Source organism: Polypterus senegalus, chromosome 14 (assembly GCF_016835505.1).
Source record: "Polypterus senegalus isolate Bchr_013 chromosome 14, ASM1683550v1, whole genome shotgun sequence".
Lineage (NCBI taxonomy): Eukaryota > Metazoa > Chordata > Cladistia > Polypteriformes > Polypteridae > Polypterus > Polypterus senegalus.
This window is the reverse complement of record NC_053167.1, coordinates 130933542-130956069: the sequence shown is the minus strand read 5'-3', so window position 1 is coordinate 130956069 and position 22528 is coordinate 130933542. Positions and strand designations below refer to the sequence as shown.

Sequence of the window (22528 nt, the reverse complement as noted above, 5' to 3'; positions counted from 1 at the left end):
TGAAAAACCTGGTTGGTATTGGGTCAAGGACGCAGGTGGAGGGTTTCAGTTGAGAGATTATACTATGTAATTCAGGTAAATCTATCCTGGTGAAAGCATTTAATTTGTTTATAACGGAGTACCGGGGCTTTGGAGGTTCTGCAGTGTTGGGGAGATATACTATGTTATCTCTAATATCATTAATTTTTTGAGTGAAAAATACAGCAATGTTCTCACAGGTTTCACTGGAAGTATTCTGGGGCATTCCTTTGTGTTACCTGGGTTTAACAGACGGTCAATTGTTGAAAATAAGACTCTGGGATTACTAGCATTGTTATTTATAATATTAGAGAAATAGCAGCCTCTCAAGACGGACAGTGTTATTGTATTCTGTTATTTTAACTTTTAATATTTCATAGTGGATAGTTAGTTTAGTTTTCCTCCATTTACGCTCAGCTCTACGACATGTTCTTTTTAAATCAGACACTCTTTGGGTCTTCCATGGAATAACAATGCTAGAAGATTTTTTAACTGTCTTTTCAGGTGCAACTATGTCAACAGCAGTTCTTACTTTAGAATTAAAGTTTTCCACTTTACTATTTACATTATCCTCGCTATTATAGCTGGCATTATAAACGGACTGATTGCTTAGAATAGTTGTAAGCTTTAAAGCTGCTGATGAGTCAAAGAAGCGTTTTTTAACAAAATGCTTCTCATGAGCGTTTTCTATCTTTATTTCTATATTAAATAGTAGAAGGAAATGGTCTGATAGACCGATATCAGTGACCTGCTTTATATCAACTTTAAGTCCTTTAGTAATCACTAACGTATGACCTGCTTTATGTGTAGGCTGATTTACGAGCTGCCTCAAATCAAAAGAGTCCAGGAGGTTCATGAATTCCTTTACCTTTTGGTCACACTGATTGTCGACATGAAAGTTAAAGTCGCCGACTATTAAGAGTGCGTCATAGTTTGTAACTAAAATTGACATTAAGTCAGAGAATTCCTCAAGGAAAGACGCGTTATATTTAGGAGGTCTATACACGGATAATACGAGAACGTGAGAATCTCCATGAATAACAACGGCGAGATACTCAAAGGACTTAAATTTACCAAAACTAACATCTTTACATTTTAATCGGCTCGAGTAAATGTTTGCCAAACCGCCCCCCCTTTTCCCCTGGCGGTCGGCACGAGTAAAACTGTAAACCCGAGGCAGATTCAATTAAAACTGCGCCCCATTGGAATTAAGCCATGTTTCATTTAGCGCAATAAAATCAATGTTTCTATCACTAATAAGATCGTTTATAAAAAATGTCTTGTTAGTTAAAGCTCTAACATTTAATAGTGCCATATTAAAACTTTTTTTGTTCCTTATTTCCTATGTGGTTGAAATTTAAAAGAAACACAAAACATTCATTAGGCTGTCAATTGTATTATATAATTTTCTTTGTATTTTTATTGAAAAACTAGAGTAGAGCAGCCATGTTTACTTCTAGAAAACAACAAGAGAAACTGACAGATCAAAATTAAAACTTTACCACTGTGACCACAAAAACACACCACACGTGTGCAGGGAAAGCAAACCAAACTTTAACAAAAGTGCAGATCATTTTTGATTTACTATTATGTATGTGTGTGTGTATACGCATTGTAAACGACACACATTTATTCCACACTGTTTACATGATTGCTCAGTCCTTGGTCCTTTCGGCCGCCTCCACTCCTCTCTCGTAAGCTTCGTCCTCTTCCACCTGGCTCCGGCTCTCCGAATGGAGTGAGGCGGCCCCTTTTCTAACGCCCCGGATGAGTTCCAGGTGCCCGATGCCGAACCTCCGGCAGCACTTCCTGGTGTGGCGAAAGAGCTATCGTCCAGGCTCCCAGGGAAGAGTAGTGCTGCTCCCGGTCCGTTCTTCCTCCAGGCGTCTTGGGGGGGCAGGATCCCTGGTCGTCTGCCACCCTGCCCGTCCCCCAGCTGAAGCCCAACGGGCGAATCGGCCCGTCCCGCGAGAGCTGTCCTTCGACAGGTTGGGACGCCAGCATATCCCGGGTCACAGTTCCGCCCTAAAAAAAATAAACAAAACAAGGGTGGGGAGATGCGACCACGAGGCCACCCCATGGCGTCCTCCATAAATGTATATGGACAGCGCCTCCACCTGTGACCACGGTTGTTGCACATAAAGCACCGGCACTTCCCTCCATGTCCCCGTGCCCTTTAGACAGCGAAACAGGACGGGTCTCTGTGCTTCGCCTCGTCCCCAGCCAGGCTTGTGGTGCCCCTCTCGACTACAGGGCGGCGGGCCCAGCCTGCCTCTTGTCAGTAGGTCCGGTCCCCAGATCCTCCTCTTTTCACTCTGGGGCACAATTATGGTCTGGGTCTCCTTATGGGATACAAGAAGACCCCACGCCGTCTGTGCCCCTGTGCCTGTGGATTTCAGCGAGGTTGCCGTCGGCCTTTGGAGTGGTGTGCTTTGACAACCAGCACTCACTTGCACGCACCTCCGCTGGGTCTGCCCCCACAGCACAATCGGCCACCCGCACTGCATCCACTGTAGGAGGCGTGGCTACTCGGTGACCGGAACGATACAATACTGGCACCCCTTCTCTCAGCACTCCTCTTTCATTTACGGTACTGGTCCCACTTACCTGTACCACCGTGTCCCTCTGGCTGGAGAATCCAGCGTCACACCAACTCAAGCACTCCTGTACCTCTGTCAGGGGTGTGCTCGCCTTTTCCTCCAGCCTCTGGATGGTCTCTCAGAGGCTGTAGATTATCTGCGAAAACGACCAGACGGGCTGAAGGACCTCCTCTAGCTCCCGTACGGCCGCAAGCACATGCATTAAACCAGCCGGCAGGGAATTCGCATTCCGCGTGCCCTCACCTGCCGGCCTGGAGCCACTCAAACGCTCTGCCCCATGCGCAGACACAGTTGGGTCCTCTTCCAGCGAGGGGGGGAAGGTACACCGCCCCTGCTTGCATTACATTGCCCGCAGGGGGCTGGCACACACCCTCCACCCCCTTACCTGCGTAACGAGGAACCTCCAGGCCTTTTGCCGCAGCCTGCTCCCTCAGGCCATTCCCCATGGGTTGGAACTCCAAGCGCTCCTTTACAAACCGGGATCTTCTCCGCAACAGCAGGCTCCCGTCCTCCTCAAACTTCACCCTGCTGTTGGCACCAGGAGCAACGTCCTCCAGCCAGCCAAACACCTCCGGATGGTTTCCCCCTACAAGGTAGGCACCCAGGAAAACGCTATACATGCCCCAGGACAATCCCCGCCTCGGTCCAGTACCTACCTCTGAAAACCTCTCTTCCGGAGGTAGCTTCCATGCTCTTGCCAGTTCTTTAGGCCCGCCGGTCCTTTCGTTGGCAACAGGCATCTTCAGGCCGCCTGCTGTCGTTAGGCCGTGCCTGGCCATCTTCTTACCCATCCTGGAGGTGCGGTGTCTTTAGGAGCCTAGTGCAACTAATAATAGGACTGCACTGCTTGCGCAAAACGTGTGTGTCTCGTGCTGCTATGCCGGGCTACTTTCCAAATTGTTTCTACTGGGTCCCTGCCTTGAAACAGGTAGAGAGTCCCATCTGGGATGCCATATGAAAGCCCGGCCACAGACAGACACGACACCAAAATGTCCACAACCCAAGTACTTCTGAGATTAGCTGTTTCGTGTTTTATATTTTTACTTAATTGAGAGGTTTGTTTTCCTGGTGCCATTAAAGGGTCTCTTTCTGTTAATCACTGTTACAAAAGCCAAATTAAATTCCCAGGGATTTGACGTTCTACAGCAGTAAAATGTGAAGACTTTTTATACGCACCATATTTTCTTTTTCCCCAGCTGTCACCTGTATAGCAATAACATACTCTTCATGTATTTCACGATTTTATTAGCCGACTGTGTACTTATTCTGCCATTGTTTTCTTCAGTGCACATTCAGTTCATGTTTTACTTGTTGCTTGTTATGTGTCATGTGGTTTGTTCAGTTATTATTAATTAATTTTTTTCAACAGCACACCATCACCACGGGATATTACAGGGCTAAAAATGACAATGTGGTGTCAAATGTGACAATGCAAATGAAGGACAACACAGTAAATACAGCCATCCACGTCTAGTAATGGAGTTAAACATGAATGTGTAGCGCTCTGTTACTCCATGCCGCACTGAAAGCGTCCCCTGGAGTTCATCCATCTTATTTTGTAGTAATTGCACCGTAGCACAGAGCAAAATGGGCAGCTGTGGTCTTTTCCTTCTGCCCTTCAGTCTCACGTGCCATCCTTTACTCTTTGTCTGCGTGTGTTTGCTGTTTTTGTGACATGTGGCAAATGGGCCAGCGGTGATCCTGTGGCAGACCTGAGCCTGAAGGACCAAGCAGTCACATGTAAACCTGTGTGCAACACTCCTGGACCCTTCGACAGAGGCCTGTGCCCCTCTTATCAGGTGACTGGTATGTGATACGTGTTGCTGCAATAGAAGGATCAGGGCAAACGGCATACAGAAGGAAGGAAGGGCCGATAGAAAGCAAACGTTTTTAAAATGTTACTGATCAGATCCTGCCAGGTTTTGAAAACGTTTTGCACAGATTCTCTAAGTGAGAATTTGATTTTTTCCAATTTCCAATTGTATATAACATCAGGTACCCACTGACTTAACAGAGGAGAGTTAGGATTCTACCAGTTGAGCAGGACAAGTCTACGTGCCAATAGTGAAGTAAAGGCCATTACAGTTTGTCTTATCTTCTCCACTTTAAGCCCCTCTGTGAGCCCACCACACACAGCTGTTATTGGGTTAGGAGGGATTGTGACATCCAAGCTGTCTGAAAGGCATTTAAAAGATTTTGGTCCAAAATGATGTTAATTTGGTGCAGGCCCAAAACATGTGGCCTGGTGAGACTGGAGCTTGATTCCAACGTTCACAGGTTGGGTTTTGCCCTGGAAACATTTTGGATGATTTTAAACGAGATAGATGTGCTTAATAAAAGATTTTAAGTTGAATAATTGAATGCTTTGCACGTATGGAGCGCGAGTGAATTCTCTGCATTGCTACCTTCCACTCCTTTTCTGAGATGTTGAGTGAGAGATCCTTATCCTGCTGTACTCTTGGATCTTTAAAATGGAGGGACTGTAAAATGTTCTTATAAATTACGGAGATGCTCTCTTGAGTCCTCAAGGAAAGCAAACGTTTTTAAATGTTTCCTTTTTATTGTTTTTTCTTTAGGTGAACTGTTCCTTTGCTTTCTTCCTGTTCTCTTTTCAAGTCCATGAAAAGTCTATTCTCCTTGCGGCCTTGTGAGTATTAGTTATTTATTTTTTTGTATTTTGGCCTCTATTCAGTATATTCCACATGTCAGTTGTTAATAAAGAGCTTGTCGACACACAGCATTTGAGTTTTCTACAGATTCAGCTCTCCTCCTCAAGTGCAATTTATGACTTCAAAATTGCATTGTTGCTATGATTTGATTTACATGCTGTGCCGATTTCTGTAGTTGTGTCTGCTTTCACAACAAAAGTGTTAGAAATGCAGAATGCTGGCCAGCAGATTTTCACTCTGACAAAGCAATTTTTGAAATCTGAACGTATCATTTAAAGACGTTACTTCTTGAAGGCCAGCGCTCTCTGTGGTGTGGCAGTTTTACTTGTCACTGAAGGCCCAACACACCCGTTGTTGAGACGCTGGCATCACACCGAGGTGTAGAGTAGTGTGGGGTGCAGCTAAAGAGTCTGCAGAATGAGCACAAAACGCTTAAAACACTCGACTGAAAAGTGGCAGGCAACAGAGAAGCAGCATGAGATGAAGATAACGTATGTTAACTCTCTGAGCCATCACCTTCACGGCACTCTCTCAGTCAGGTCACGTCTGCTGTGTGGCAGCACTCAAGAAATACAGCCATATAGCGTCTAGCATCATGGGTTATCACTAATGTGAACAACGGTGTATGACACACATACATTATCAAGCATGCTTCATCACACACAGGATGATTGTGGGGGCAAGTCAGGAACACCTAGTTAGCAGAGTGTGTCTGTGTATGACCCGGAGTGGGCCATTAAAAGTGCAGTGTTTGATCAGTGCAGGCCATCAGCCTTGTAAGCCAATTCAGCTACACTGTCAGCCATTAAAATTGCACCACCAAGGAAGATAGTCAAGTGACATACTGCATATTGTGGCGGGGCGCCTCTACACTGGAAGGACCAAGGCAGGGAGTATAGCCAGAGCATCAACTCCCCCAGAGCGCTAGGTGAAAATTGGAATTTGGTGCGGCACTTCTGGCTACCAGAAGGAGATTGTCAGATACCTGGAGCACACCTGGTTGCCCTGTAAAAGGAGCCAGCCGCCACAAATCCATGAGCCACATTTTGGAGGAGGAAGCAGGATGAAGCTTGAGGGAGGAGTGGAGGGGGAAAAGAGAAACAGTGAAGAGAAAAAAGGAAAAGAAAGGACTGTATTGTCTATTGTGTGTTTGGTACTTTATACTTGTTCTAGTGCTGTTATGTCATTTTAGTAGGCTGCAGACCAAAACTGGAGATGCATCATAGTCACTCAGCAGCCAGGAGAAATGAATAACACTGTAGCGGTCCAGTGTTACTAAGGTTCACACTGTCAAGAAGGACGGTGATTTATTTATTTTTATGGTGGAGATTCCAGGGACGCACCCAGCCTTGACCCGACCAGCACACACTCACAAACAGAAACAAAACACAGCAAAGCAAACCGGTAATCAAACAGCAAATAAAGAATGTAATGAAAACAACGATACCACCCCTGTTCTCCCAAGCGTGTCACATTGTTTTTATATGAGCACTCCACCCAGAAACATTTTTTAGGTGTTGCCTACTCCATGTACTTTATGGTGGTGGTCGAGAAAAAAATGTTAAGGTCACGCAGAATCAAGAGAAGAAAAATGAAAGAGACAGACCTGTAGCCCTGAATCAGCCTTGTCACTCTTCTCTGGACCTGTCCTTGTAGTGCTGTGTCCTTTTTGTAGACCGAAACTGCACACAGGACTCCAGTTGAGGCCTCACCAGTGTGTTATAAAGCTTGAGCAGAACCTCCTGTGACTTATACTCCACGTGTCAAGGCGCTATATAACCTGACAGTCTGTTAGCCTTCTGAACGGCTTCTGAACACTGTCTGGCAGTTCATAGTGTCAAGCCCACTACAAGGTTGCATTTTTGTGGTTGTCTTCCCTTTTGAAGCCCCGATTGTCTACATGTGTACTGCTGAAGTACGTTTAGCGCGTATTCAGAGTTTGGCCTTTAGTTTGTCAGGCTTAGAAAACACAAGATAAGAAAGTCAGAAAAAAAAATCAACGTTATGTATTTATGTAGCATATTTGGTTAAAAAATTGTGCTGCTCAATGTGCTTTACAGGAAGTTAAAGGAAAAAAAAATAATATACATAACTAAATTAAAATGATACAGAAATAAAACTTGCACAATACAAATAAATAAAAGAGGTGACACAAGTGGAAGAGTCTTTAAACAATTGTTTACAAGTCTCTAATGGTTATATTGCAGACGCGGACAAATTTGTTGAAAAAAGAAGACCCCAAAATTGTCTCTGAAATAACTTTAAACTGACAAAAAACCCATCGTTGTTTATTCAACAAAAATCAGACGTTGCTTTTGAGTTTTGATTCAACAGAACATTTCAAATTATAACACAAATGAAAATGGCAGGGATAAAAATGACAGGACCCCCAATCTCATATTTTGTTGCCCAACCTTTAGAGTTTGCAGTTACTGCACACAAGCCATTCCTGGAGCTCCCCATGAGACATTTGTGCCTGTCCACAGGTCATTTGGCCCACCTGGCCTGGACAAACTGCTCCAGCTGGGTCAGGTCTGAAAGGGGGTCTTCTCCAGACTGCCTGTTCCAATTCTTTCCAGTGATGCTCACTGGGATTCAAATCAGGGCTTACAGAAGGCCACTTCAGAACAATCCAATAGTTTCTTCTTCCCATTCTTGGGGTCTTTCAGCTGTGTGTTTTTGGCTCCTTATCCTGTTGGAGGGTCCATGACCTGTGACTAAGACAGAGTTTTCTGTCACTGGGCAGGACATTTCACTCCAGAATGTCTTGGTGGTCTTGAGATGTCGTCGTTCCCTGTGCAGATTCATGGCACACGGTGCCAGACACAGCACAGCAGCCAGCAACCTGAAGCGAGTCTCCTCCATGTGCCACAGCAGGTCTGGTGTTCTTTTGTTTGAGGGCTTCATTTTGTCATCTGTGGACACAGAGCTGATGTCACTTGCCAGTGTTGATTCATCTGTCCAAAGGGAATTTTCCTCCCAGAAGCCCCGTAGGGTGTGAGTTTGTCTGGTATGCAGTGTCTCCCCTTGAAAATCATGAGTATTTTCGGACTTTCAAAAGATACACACACACACACATTCTGCCAACGAGTATTTTTATTGGCAACCCAAGTTTTCAGACGGTTTCATTTTAGAAATATGGGTAAGCTAAGGTGTCCCAGAGTTTACAATTTTATTAGAGAATAATTTATAAAACTGGGAGCACTTGGTTGCATACTATATGTGCGCATCAGCCATTTATCTTATGTATAAAGCAGACTGTAACAGTCTCGCACTCTTGTATGGATGTTATCATCCACTTGACGCTCGGAACGTTTCTGGTGGGCTCCGTAAAAGCAACCGACAGTTTTATTAGGAAAAATCCGTAGAATGATTTGTTTGTCATTTAATGTTTGCTTTTGTTAACTAAATTTTCATCTTGCATTACTCTTATTGTAACAATGTTGTAGTGGTAATAGAGTTAAATCAACGTAATAATAATATTAATTGACTTTTTTTCATCGTCAAAAATTCTGCATGTAAAAACTTATTACTACACCACAAAACAATCTGTCAAAGACTTTAAAAAAGGCATTGCTTTTCCCATCGTATACCTTCAACGTATTCCACGAATATATTTTGATTAAAATGGGCAATCTATTATAAGATAAGTAAGTAATTTTATTTTTATCTACCATAAACATCCTACATTTATTTTGTGGATTCAGCGGCTCTCTTTGTGATTTTTCTTTATTCATTAATGAATGAAATGTCATTTGTTTCGTAGCATCGTAGCTAACGTGTGTTACAATTTTTCCTAAAAAAGAAATAGGAATTTTTTTAATACGTTCATAATCAAAAAAAACAAATTTAATTAAGTTATCAAAATCCAAGGTAAAGTATAGACCAAATATAGCTATGGTACTAAACTTATAATATATATTTATATAGCTAAAATATTTAACCTTTAATTGATTGTAAAAGAATTTCAAATGAAAGAGACTAATTGGAGATTCAGTCTCATATGTCTGTTATCATCCACTTAAAGCTCGGAACATTTGGACAATCATTGACAATTTCTGGAGTCAGTTTGCACTCAGCCTGTTTCTCACATGGACGGCTTTATGTGGCTTGTTCAAGGGTGGGGAGTCCTAAGAGCCTTTATATCTTCTTCTATAATACGCTACCGTGGCTGTTCGTTTGTCTGTCCAGGATTTTAGATCACCTGTAGCTCTCAAACTGTTTCACCTATTGACTTGAAATTTGGTACACATATACTACGTGACGTTTACTATCCACTTTCGGGGTAATGAGTTTTATTACTCTTTTTATTTTAATTTTATTTTATTGTAGAATCAACTCTCGGCAGCACGTAGCTGGGCGGCCGTTTGGCGCATGTGTATGGGTGCCGTTCTCATTCCCTACCACCTTCGCTAGTCATTCTTGAGGCAGATTGAAGACTTAAGTGCCAGCTTAAGTGAAAAATTAAAGAAAACATACTAAGTAATTGCAACAGAAACACAAACTTAATCAGTTTTAACACAAAAAGATGCCAACGAAAGAAGAGAAGCAGCGGGTTGCTAGGGTGGTGAAAAGAACAGCAAGCGCATCAGCCTCTGAGCAAACGAATGATAAACGTACAGAGAAAGAGGATGAAAACTAGGAATGCTCAAGTCAAGTGTATTCACTGCATGTTATCATACAGTGTGCCGTTACTGGTATTATATATTAGCGAAAAACTAAAAACACTGTATACAATAAAGCCCTTCAGTAAACAATACAAGCACATTAGTGAGTCTTCATTTTTTGTTCATTTATTCTTAAAGTTGTGTTTTTTTTTTGTTATATTTTTCTCAAACAATTTAAAAATAAACTTTATTTTCCTCCCAGGCACCTCCGGGTATTTCAGCTAGTTTAATTATAAAGGTACACACGGGCCTCAAAATGTAAAAGAGACTGCAATCATTTTTTTTTGTTCATTCTGCAGGCCTGTCTGCCTACTGATACCTGAAGTTCCATTCATGGCTACCTGGTGTTTACTGGTGTCAACGTTCAGGTAAGTCTTTGAAATCTTTTCATTCATTTCGTGTTTCAAAGGGACAGTGTGACTGCAGACGGTGGTGGCGGCGACCTAAAAGCAGCACGTAGAAGGACAGCGGCCGATGGCATGCTGGCTAAACTCGACGCGCAGAGAAATAAGCCAAGCCGATAGCTCACTTGGACCAAGTGTACAAATGTCAGCTGTTGAGAAATTCTTCCTCTGCTTTTAATTGTTCAGCACACGGTTAGTGTGGGGATAATTGTGGGATTATGTACCATAGTTAACATAACTCTCAGCAGGACCCAAAGCGCTGTGGTGGATCTGAGAAGATTAACCCTTAATTTGTTTTCAGAGGGCCTGCTGGTGTGGCAGAAGCAGCGTCCGTGCTCTTCCTTGCATAGAAGAGAACTGCGCAATGGCTTAGCTGAGCGAAAATGAGGGGCCATTCTAGTAAGGGTCCGGACTGAATGAGTTACAGCGCCGGGCTGAGAAGCACTTCACTACAGTAAATGATAATGCATGCGGCAAAGCCTCCGTCTAACACCGCCTCGAGGAGCCATATGTTTTCCTTAATGGCCGTTTAAGCAACTTAATTACAAAACAGCAAAGGCAGGATGCTGCTTGGTGTTTTCTGTAAACATAATGTATTTACATATTCTGCTATGATTATGCTGCAAGGGATACGTTATAACAGCAGTGCAAAGCAAAAGGGAGGTCATAAAGAAAAATGAGGAGCGCCTGGGCCTCGTGGAATTTTGTGCAGACGCAGCTTTGTTACAGTGCCTTTACCAGAGCAGCCAGATATTTGTGATTTGGAGATTATGGCTCCAGTCGGGGCCTAAGAAGTGCGTAGTTTGGAGGAGAACGGTGGTTTAGTCCATCGCAGAAGTCATTCGCATCCAAAACAAGCCAGAAGCCGTAAGTTCTGGTTGGCCTTCACTTAATATCACACTTTTTTTTTCTTTTTTGCCCCTCTTTAGAGTTGTCCTTTGAGCAAAGCTGTGACTGGCAGGAGGTTTTAAATAACGGGTATTTATGTCCCAATGCTGCATCTTGTCCCGGTGTCTAGAAAAACACAGGGAATATCAGTCTCTGGATTACATCTTGCCTGAAGAAGGGGCCTGAGCTGCACCTCGAGCACTTGCATATTGTAATCTTTTTCGTTAGCCCATAAAAGGTGCCATTGTGTTTGACTTCTCATTGCATCCATAATGACGAACACGGCACCACACCCTAGCACTACTGTTATAAAGACAGATAACTTTGTGCTAGGAAAGACAAAACGCAGAGCTATGAGAGTCACTCTCCCCTCTCTGAGCCTGCTGCATCTTCACGTTAGAAGTGGCGAGCGTAACGTTACAAGTGAGGCCTCCCAAGCGACTCCCACGGCCTTCCCAACACGCGGCCAACACTGTGTGTTTGTAACCCAATATCCTGTTTGCTTTCTTAAGCACTTCTGCACTCTGTCACTCGGCCCACTGTGACTCCCAAGTCCTCGTAAAGAGAGCGTTCAAGTTTCAGAGCCCATCTATACAGTTACAGCGCCGTGAAAAAGTAAGTACACCCCAGGAAAGGTTGTTTTTGTTTGTTTTTTAACATAAGTGGACACATCAAGATTTGATCTTCAGTTAAACAGGATCTTTAGATAAAGGTGATGTAAGTGGAAAAAACAAAAATGACAATTTAACTTTGCAGTAATTTGTTCCATGAAAACTGAACAGTGTTAGTGCCACATGGGTTGGATGGGCATCCCAGCCAGGGTAGAGGAAAGAACCAGACCCAAGAGAGATGGCCAGAAGGGATGGACAGACAGTTCATCAGTTGTAAAAGACGCTGCCGGGGATGTGTTATCCCCCCAGGATGCTAGATGGCAGCAGCCCTCCGTATTGGTACCTATTTGAGAACCAGCAGGGAATTCTGGGAGATGTAATCTGGCAACACAGTCCTGCTGGGCACCATGGGTGCCGCAAGGGGGCGCTGCAGGGAAATGAGCTTCCTAATGAGTGGGACTTCCATATAACCTGGAAGTACTTTAATTGGGCAGTGACCCTGGCACCGGAAGTACTGCCAGGTCCTTAATAAAAGGGACCGCACTCCCTTGTCCAGGTGAATCAGAGCTGGGAGGACGTAAGCAACACTCGACTGGAGAAGGGCAGTGCAGTGGTAAGAGGTGTTGTGAGGGGAGAGACAACCTGTTACTTTGTGGAGGTGTATTTAATAAACCTTCTGTTATTTGAACCCGGAACTCTTGTGGGTTCATGTTGGGGTTTGGGGTACGCTGATGCCCCTAGGTTCCATCACAACAGATAAGCCATTTCTGTCTGTGGAGAAAGTAAGTGCACACCCTTAGCTTTAATGGCTGCTGTTGCTCTTTCAGGTCGGTGTTTCCTCTAACTGCCTAGCAGGCTGTGACATCGCCTTTCCCACCCCGCCATTCAGAATCCTTTTAGCTTTGTAATGTTCATATCAAATCAACCCACAGCATCTTGATGGGATTCCGATCCAGGCTTTGACTTGGGCATTCCAGAACTGTCCATTTCTTTGTTTTCAGTCATTTCTTTGCTTGATCTACTGGTATGTTTGGTATCATGATCAGGTTGTAAGTTCCACCTTCGGTTGAGCCTCAGTCTTCTGAGATGTGGTCCCTCAATCATTCCCAGTGGATTGTGTGACGGTGAGCTGCCCAGGCCCTGGCTTTCTCCAAACAAGTCTTCTGGTACTGTAGCCAGATACCTCTGTATTTACCATACCTGACCTGACCATTTTGTTTTGGAGGTTCTTGTCTTTGCCAAGGTGTTTATGAGAAAAGTTTAGTCCTACCCTGAAGTTGTCTTCTGGACAAAAAACATTCCCTCTTGACACATTTTCCATGTAGATCTCATTTGCTTGACCCGTTTCTCCTGCACTTTGACATCAACAGTGGCAAGAGCTACCTGGAAGTCCAGTGACAAAATTCAAGGGTTTCTTAGAGACTTCTTTCTTTCAACATCTTTCATTCTACTCTTGGACTAAATCTACTGAGGCAGCCTGGCCTGGACAGATGGACAGTGTGTTTTCTCCACTTGTGGATGACCTTCAGACAGTGGTTGATTTTCAGTTGTTTGGAGGTCTTTCCAAATCCCCTCCCTGCCTCACAGATATCTATAACCTTCTTTCTAAAGGCCTCAGAAAGCTCTTGGCATGGTAGCAATAAGACAAAGAAAACCAAACTGAATGTCCGAGGTTTAGATGAGACGAGGTCCGACAAGATCTAATCATCTACCTGAATTTAATTTGAAGTGTTTGATTTAATGATAAATGTAGGGGCGGGCTTCTTTTTTCACATGTGAAATTTACATTTATTATTATTTAAATTATACATTGAACTATCAAATGTAAAAGTGGCATAACGTTTGACATATTACTCTTATCAAAGAAAACTGCTTAAATGATGACCAAATCTTGGTATCTCTACATACTGTATGTTGGAAAAAAACATTTAATGGGGCATGCTTACTTTGGGTGTTGGCAACATTTGCACTTCATACGTGTAAAACCTTTCTGCTTTGACATTGCGCCACTATAAAGATGACTTTGTACCGTTATAGAATGGGCGGAGTCTAACAGGTGACATTTCAGAAGTGTTAAGAGTGTGCAGTCTGCTACTCTGCCTGTCCTCACATCTCTGTGTTTCCTTCTCCCACAGTATGCTGCCCCTTCTGCTGAAGGATGGTCTGCTATTACCGTACATCGTCCTGTCCTTGGCTTTTCTGCTGGTCAGCATCACCGTATTTGCTGTGTGTGGACTGACGTCCGCGGATGACCTGAAACTAACACCCCTGGCACATTTCATAAGGAAGCGCGCTGCTTGGGTTAAGGTGGAATCTCTTGCAAAATCTTTGGTAAGTCATTTGTATTGCACCTGGCTGTATCCAGATGGGTGGTCTAGCGGAGGCTGATAGGCTGCAGTACCCTTTGTTTTTTCTCATCTAACAGTTTAACCCATTGCTGATTTTACAAGCAAAGTATTGTGGTTTATAATTCAGCATCTCATGGTGGGCAATTTAGTTGATATTGGACACATTAATTGTACATCACATGCACATCTTTTTGTCTTGTCCTGGAGAGCATGTATTGCTTATTTCATTTGCTCAGACCTTACTAAACCTCAGGTTTCACCAGTCTGTCAAACAACCTCAGAATTACTGTAAATGCCCATCCATTATTGACAATATTTGGAGTAAACACCGAACGGAACATTTCAGCTTAAGGATCCCACTCTCGTGACAATGTATACTACACAACTTTGCCCCACTGGAAGACTCTAAACCCAATTAGAGAAAATTATGTTCACAAAGAAAAATATATAAAGAATATCAGTGTGCAATGAGCCCCTTGAACTAAACCCGACGTCACATTGCAAGACTTTAGTCGTGGGGTATGACAGACTTAATGACTGTAGTTGCTGATCGCATCACCAGACCATGTCAATTTACATAACTTTAAATTCCTGGCCATGTCACATTTACCAGCTGCATGACGACCTTCCAGAAGGGTTGTGTTTGGCTCTGTTTGTGACAGCCAACAGCATGCTACCTGGTGCAACCTGTGCCGTTTGAAGAGTTAACGGGCATGGCAGCTTCAGCCACAGTCTCTGATCTTTTTTGTTTCTTTTTACCATTCTGTCATGATATGTAAAACATGAGACATCGTGCAGTTGGGTAACTCATCTGCTTGCAAAGTCCAAAACACCTGCTGCCTTATTTCTTGTCGCTGCATTATAAGCATTGCCTTTCCAGATCGGCTGTCATGCACACAGAGCCCATCCCTACGTCTTAATGACAAAATCAAAGAGGCTAAAGAGTCATGGACTAGTTATAGTGAGTTGCTGGACGTGTCACATTACATCACCGGCTTCATGGGAGCACACCACTAACTGCCTCTGACTCTGTAAAATAATGTCAATCAAGGATACAACTGAAAATTGCTTGAAAAGTTGCGCAATGTGGCATGTACTTAACAACCGGCAACCTACACAGTACGCGTGCCAAGCTGAAAGATTTTCAATGGCACTCTGATTGAATTGAAATATAGTAAAAAATAATATTTTAATTACAGTGCATGCACTCGCACCCTGACCTACGTTTTGCATATGCGACTCACATGTAAATTGAAACCATGCATTCAGTGCAGGCCGTGATACATTAAAACAAACCTCTTGTTATTATTCAGTAATATACTGCTCTAAAATGACCCATAAAAGACAAAAACTTGATGTTGGACAAATTAATATGGATTTGTACAAGAAAAGGATTGTGCTGTGTGTGCGTTTTGCTGTGAAAGTGTTGTGTGTCGTACATCAAATGTACAAAGACATTATCAAACTAAACATGAGTCCATGTTTAAAACTGAAGAGAAAAGTGAAGCTATAAAAGGTTATTTCTGGCTTTAAGAAACAAACTACCTATTTTAGTCAAATAATTAGAACCAAAAATAAAGCCACCAAATGTAGTAATAAAAAATTTGACAAAACATTCTTTTCACATATGATCCTATGTATTTTAAAATATTGAATGAGCAATAATATAAGATATGGTTATAATGGGCTTCAAAAGTATATACAGTGGAACCTCGAGATACGAGTTAAATTCGTTCCAGCACTGAGCTTGTATAGCAAATTTCTCGTATCTAGAACAAACTTCCCCATTGAAAATAATGGAAATCCAGTTAATCCGTTCCGCACCCCCAAAAATATCAACATAAAAATAAAATCAATTTTCCTAACAAATAACACTGCTAAATAATATATACAAGTGGAACCTCGGTTTGCAGGTAACTTGATTTACGAGTGTTTGGCAAGACGAGCTAAATTTTTAAATTAATTTTGACTTGATAAAACGAGCGATGTCTTTCAATACAAGTAGTATGGATACACTTTGTCTGCCGAGCGTCATGTGAGCATAACTGAGCTGATGGTTCTTCTCTCTCGTGCGCATCTCTTTCTCCTTATCTCTCTCGCTCGCGCACGCGTCTCTCTCTCTCTCTCCTTATCTCGCTCGCGCACGCGTCTCTCTCTCCTTACCTCTCTCGCTCACGCACGCGTCTCTCTCTCTCTCTCTCTCCTTATCTCGCTTGCACGCTCGCCTCTCTCTCCTCTTAAGGGCAATCGTCTCCTATTCTCCGTCTGCATGTCTGCGATATTTTTGAATACGCTTATACAGCGAACTGCTACAGCGAAACAATGAAATCACAAGCGCACAAACACGTAGATCCTCACGCTACGGGAGAACAAGGAACACTGAATGAGCTGACGGGCTGGCAGCGTCAGCTTGGGTGAATCCCTGAGTCGAGGCGGATCAGGAAACGCGTCACGCATAACCACAGCCTGGCTCGTATTTAGATCCGAATTTTTCGCTCAAACTTCTCGTATACAGAGGTGATCGTATCTAGAGGTTCCACTGTACTTTTGAAAGCCCATTATAACCAGACCAATTTTAATACAATATCTAACAAAATTGGCAGAATTAAGTCGGCATGCAGAATAACATTGTAACATGGGTTCGGAGCGACACCGCTGAAAGGATGCCGACCCCTGACCTATGTTATAATCTTTATTCAAATTCTGCTAAATTAGTAAGTCTTTTAAGAATAGAAAAGTGCTGTTAATTGTGCTCTGAGATTCCTCAGATACAGAAGTCTTGGGGTAAGTTAGTTTTTACTCACTAGTCATGATGCTGAAGAGTGGCAGCATGTTGCTTTTTGATCTGTACATGCACACAAGAATTTCACTGGACTCTGCTTTTGACAACAGTAACCACATAAACCCTGCCTGAAAAATATTTTGTTGTCATTCACTACTCGGTTGCTTTTTTCAGGTTGTCATTAGAATAATTCTGACAAAAATGGGCCACTTAGCCCAGTAAAACTTGCCGATGCTGTTCCCCTGATTTCTTCCAAATGTCATCAAGTCTTGAAGGTCTGCAAAGTCTCGCTGTCTGCCACACATTGCAGTTCATCTCCACTAACAGTTTCGAAAAGAACAGAAACGACACAAAAAAGCCAATAAGAACACCTTTTACAATCTTGATGATGAATTGATGATAGCTGTCCAAGCCTCTCAGTACCTTAGTGTATGTAATATTAAAGCTAGAAGAATTATGACAATAAATGGAAAATAGTAAATGTATTATTTTGAAATCATAAGTTGTCAAAAAACAAAACCTTAATTGAAATATTTCTGTCAAGTCTAATAACTGACAAACAATTCCATTCAACTCAGTTTATTCTTATAAAGCACACATACAAAACTAAGCAACCGTCACATAAACACACATCCTCGTCAATTAAACCTAACAGATATATAACTGTTTAGTGAAAATGTTTTTAAAACATTCACCTAACAAAACATATGGTCAGTTGTCAACAGAAAAGAGGAAACCAAAAACCCCAGTTCAGAGCACTGCTGGAGGGTCCGGTAAGCACCCTCAGAACCAGGTTGACCTGTGCCAACTGGTCACCTTCCCCCTTGTTGGCATCTTACAATAAATACCATACGCCACATAGCTGGCATTCCCAAAAGCTTGCTGTGCACTGTGGATTGCATTGCACTTTGAGAAGAGCGGAACTGAATAAAGATGGGATCAGTTTTCAGTAAAAAAGAGAGGGAGCTATGCGAGTGCCTTTTACTGAATTGGCAGTGCTGGGTAAGGGTTTCTTGTCATACAGGTAGTTCACCAACATGTTTTTACATATTTTCAGTACCTGTGTATTCCTTTACACCACCTCCACTTTCTCTTTAAGTTTGCAAATGCATCATCACAGGACCGGCAAGCAATAGCCAAATTCCGAGTGTATTACTGCGGTTTTTTACACACTGAATATACTAGTTTAAAATATTAATTGATTAAAATTTCCAATAGTTTATATAAAATAGATCATGATAACTTTCTGGGTGGATGAAGCAGAGAGAAGAAATGTAGAGACTCTGTACAAACTGCAGCCCCCGCTGTTTTACACGTAGATTCCCAAGTAGCTTTCTGGCCAGCTGCTTTCTGGCAGGTCCTTCTTGCCAAACTGAGTGCGCAAAAACTGCTGTCCATTACACTTAAATGTGTCAGTACCCAGCATGCACTACACTGACTTTGACATCATTCACAGCTCACTGCTGTATTTACAGCTACATGGGAGACAAAGAAACTTTGAAGTGGTTTGATTGTTACAAACAAATCCATCTTAGAGTGTTAAAGAAAGGCATTATTTAGTGAAGACGTTACGGAGCAGGAGCTGGGTAGCAAAGGCTTGTTCATGTAAAGTTTGGTATAATGAGAAATGCTCTACAAAGGGATTGTTCTCACAGCAGGAGGGGTCCAAATGTCATTCACTGAAATGCAGCAGGTATGGAGGAACATACAGAAAGTACAGAAGTAAAATCAGTAAAAGGAAATCATCAGCAATCTTCCCCCAAATGCTTGCACAATCATTGCTGCTTAGAGGAGTGAGTACTCCACTTGAAAAGGAGACTTTTGTATTTGTTACTTGCTCCATGTGGTTTATAGTGATGGCTAAAAAACGTTTAATCTCATGTTTTCATGCAGAAAAGAGATAGCAGAGTTTTTGATAGATCAGGAGTCTATGGTGACCAACACTTAACTACAGCAAACATGTATTCTTTTGTTAAAAAAATGTTAAACAATTACTTTCTGGAAAATCAGAGTAGCACGTGAAGAGGTAATGCGTTCACATGCATTGAGCTTTTGAACTGAAGGTCCATCTCTGCCCGATTCTTTATTCCCGTGTTTTACATTTTGTGAGCACACAACTAGGTGACTTGACATGTGGATTATGTGACACAAGTAATTTTTTTTTTCATTTACATTTTTGATATTGTCTGCTGATGTCTAGTGTTGGTCTCCATAGATACATTAAAAAAAAAAATTAAATTTGTATTGATTCAATGAATTTTAATACACACATGAAAACGGGGTAAAAAAACTACTTGCATATAACCATTGTGGCAAAAGTGTTCTCTTGGTGTCAACTCGACATAGACTGACAGCGGAGGCATGTATAAAAATGAACAAAAAGATTTTATTTTTTGTCTTCAGCCATGGGGCACATCTTCCCTGTGTTCCACAGGCCCTACACAGTCCCCAAAACACACTCCTCTTCCTCCACTCCTCCCAGGCAGCTTTGTCCTCCTCTTCCCGACTGTGGCGCACCGAGTAGTGGCTGCTGGCTCCTCTTATAGCCCACCTGACCTAATTCAGGCTGCATCACAGCCCACACAGGCTCAGGAAGCTGTGCAGCTCCCCCTGGCGGTGGCCACGGAGCCCAACAGGGCTGAGCTCCAGTGTTCCACGATTGTGGCCCCGATGCAACTCAGGGGGGCTGTCGCCAAGCGTTCCGGGGGATGTAGTGTGCAGTCCATTTCTGTTCCCCCGGATTCAGTGCCAAAGGGGCGTCCTGGCCGTCCGACCCACCAATGTCTATTCTGCTAGAATGAAACTTTATCTCTTTCTCCAGGAAAACATACATTTTTTTTTTTGTTTTCCCCTGCCGTCAATACAAACCCCGTGAGGTAAGTAACATATCTAAAAAATATAGCATTTTGGTAGGGGGGGATTGCTTTAAGTCTAGACCACTCCTGTTGAGACTGATGTCACGTGTACGTTGTGTAATTCTTGGATTAGAGTCCAGTTAGTGACTATTTTAAATGCTACTTTCATCCCATTCCTGCAATTGTCCATTGTTATCACCTTTAACCTGCATTTTAAATATCCATCCGTCCATTTTCTGAAATTTGTTCCATTTCAGGGAAGCTGGACCATATATAGCTGGATGGAATGCCAGGCCATCTTAATGCACGCTCTAGGATGGTGTTTTTCAACCGCTGGGTCATGGGCTGCTGTCGTTGGATTGAGAGTGGGTCATGGTGGGTCACCAGAGCGATTGACAGCACTGTGCGAGACTTATCCCTGTTTGTAACTGTGCTCATTTAATGCAGGATATACTTAAGAAGGGAAAACAGGATTGGGAGACCATGAAGGCAGAAACATAATACTTTAGGACATGTGAATATTACTGTCACACGTACAGAATACTGTGAAATTCTTACTTACATGAGCTAATCAACATTTGTCACTCTCTAGCACCACGACTGGGGAGTATAATATCCTTACCTAGAAATTTCTGTCTTAGAAGTTCCACTCAGGGATCTTTGTGTCCATCTGCGTATGTATGGTGAGTGTATCCTGAGAAAACCAACATGGACATAAGACGAACGAGTAAATTGTGTATGGGCTGGGATTCAGACTGAGGTTTTAGAGCTGTGAGGATGTAGTAGGGGCTCACCACTGATGCAAAACTATGCCATCTGCTTTTAAATATATTACAGTTCATAATTAGAACAGCAATTTTATTTCAAAGTAATAATCCTCAGTAATTAAAAAAAACATCATTATTAATAAAGCTAACAAACTCATTAACGTGATCTATGTTAGAACTCTTTGTGAAACATGATGCATTTGAATTTAAACATTTTAGAGTTTGCACTTGTAGACTTTGTCATGCATTTCTTATTGTGATCACAGACCTGCTGCATTTTCTTTTTGATCCAGAAACCATCCATTGACACCAATTGGCCTTTCAGGTGGTGCAGTTCTGTCAGGGCTGCACTGTGTTTGCCAAAGTTATCTGGTCAACAGACAAGACTCTCAGAGTTTTTTGATGCAATTACGTTCTTAACTATTTAACTGTATGTTGTATAACTTTCTCAATGTGTGTGTTCATCCTTTATAAAAGTTTCAGTGCCCATGCCACGATATATTTACATGTCTCAATAGCCCTGAACAACACTGCTAACTTTATTGGATGCAGACTTCTAGAAGGATAACTTTCTGCTGAAGGAAGAGCTCTCGTGCTAATAACCTCCAGCCTGCATTACATGGGGAGCGTTTTTGTCATCATTTTGTAACCATTCAGCCACGGCGGATGGTGTAAGACATGGTCTTAATATAGAGGTGGTCGTTAACACACGTTTTTCTAGATGCATTTATTTATACAAGAGGGCCATGTCACTGGTTTAATATTTCACCATAGGGAGTATGCAATGGCGATTATGTCACTTATTTTAGAGCCACTTCTAAATAGATCTGTTAATGGAGAGGTTACTGTGCCATCTCTTCCCCTTGCCCCAGGGTAAATATTGTACATCTGTTTAGTTTGGCTTTTGACATGCAAGTTTTACAGTATGCTTACATCTTTTTTCACATGTGTATTTATACAAATATGTATTTTTTTCTTTCCTGCAGTTTATGCTATCTTTGGTCAGCATGGCTGTCCTGAGTGCAATGAGCGCAACACTCAATCCCCCTTCAAACTTGCCTGACCTGTTTCCTGTGGCCGTGTCTCTCTTCTCTTACCTCCACTTCCTGGCCTTTTTCATTTACTTCAGTGCGGTTCATCTCCTGGAATCTCCAAATATAAAAGACCAAAAAAAAGTTAGCTAAACACTAGAGTGCAATGGAGCCATTAAAATGGATGTTGTTTTATATACTGGATGAACTTTTTTGATAAAGAGAGAATAATAAATGTGTGAGAATTAGTAAAGCATCGTAAATGGTGTCCTCCTACAAATATAAAAATTACTAGGGAAGTGCCACGAAGCACACAGGTAGGTAATCCAATTTTAATTAATATTTGTATTGTGGAAAAAAACAGCATAAAGCAGTAAAGTACATTCAGGCTGACGGGGTGTGCAGGGTACCTCTTTAATCCTGAGCAGACCGGCACCAACAACTCTTTAACAGTAAAGGACAGTTGTGTCCAGTTTGCTTGTCACTTTCACACACAGCATTTGGCAGAACTGTCCTCCTGCTTGCCTTCCATGTAAAAACATTAGTTTTGTTTATGGCTTGATTGCACTTTGTCCTTCAGATGGCCTCTAAGAGTGATAAAGTGAGAGTTATATGATCTACCTTGGGCAGAAATAGGAAATGTTTGTGCGCACCACCAGCTGTTGTGTAGGTCGAATGCTGCACCCAACAGGCAAAGTCGACAGCAGTGTAACCTATGGAGTTTGCTGCAGTACAGGAAATCTATAAAAAGTTTCTTGGGTTTCCTAAACCTAGGAATGTAGTAAAGTTCAATGAATATGAATACCACCTTGAAGGCTGTTTTTTACTAATAGAATATTTTAATCTCTGTAGGCCGCAAATTTAAATAAGCAATTTGATAATAAAAAA

General features: G+C 42.3%; 1 protein-coding gene across 3 annotated transcripts in view; it reads left to right on the top strand.

Moving 5' to 3' along the window:
• alg6 (ALG6 alpha-1,3-glucosyltransferase) overlaps positions 1–22504 on the top strand; it is an 87688-nt gene extending 65184 nt beyond the window's left edge. For 2 of the 3 annotated variants that reach the window (XM_039734572.1, XM_039734573.1), the window contains 4 exons: positions 5195–5265; positions 10254–10322; positions 13993–14188; positions 21596–22504. In XM_039734572.1, the coding sequence (XP_039590506.1) occupies positions 5195–5265; positions 10254–10322; positions 13993–14188; positions 21596–21793 (534 nt within the window). In that variant the 3' untranslated portion in view covers positions 21794–22504. Of the gene's footprint in view, positions 1–5194; positions 5266–10253; positions 10323–11758; positions 11862–13992; positions 14189–21595 lie in introns of all 3 variants that reach the window. The other variant, XR_005630441.1, reaches the window with a different exon arrangement.
• The last annotated feature ends 24 nt before the right edge of the window (positions 22505–22528 follow it).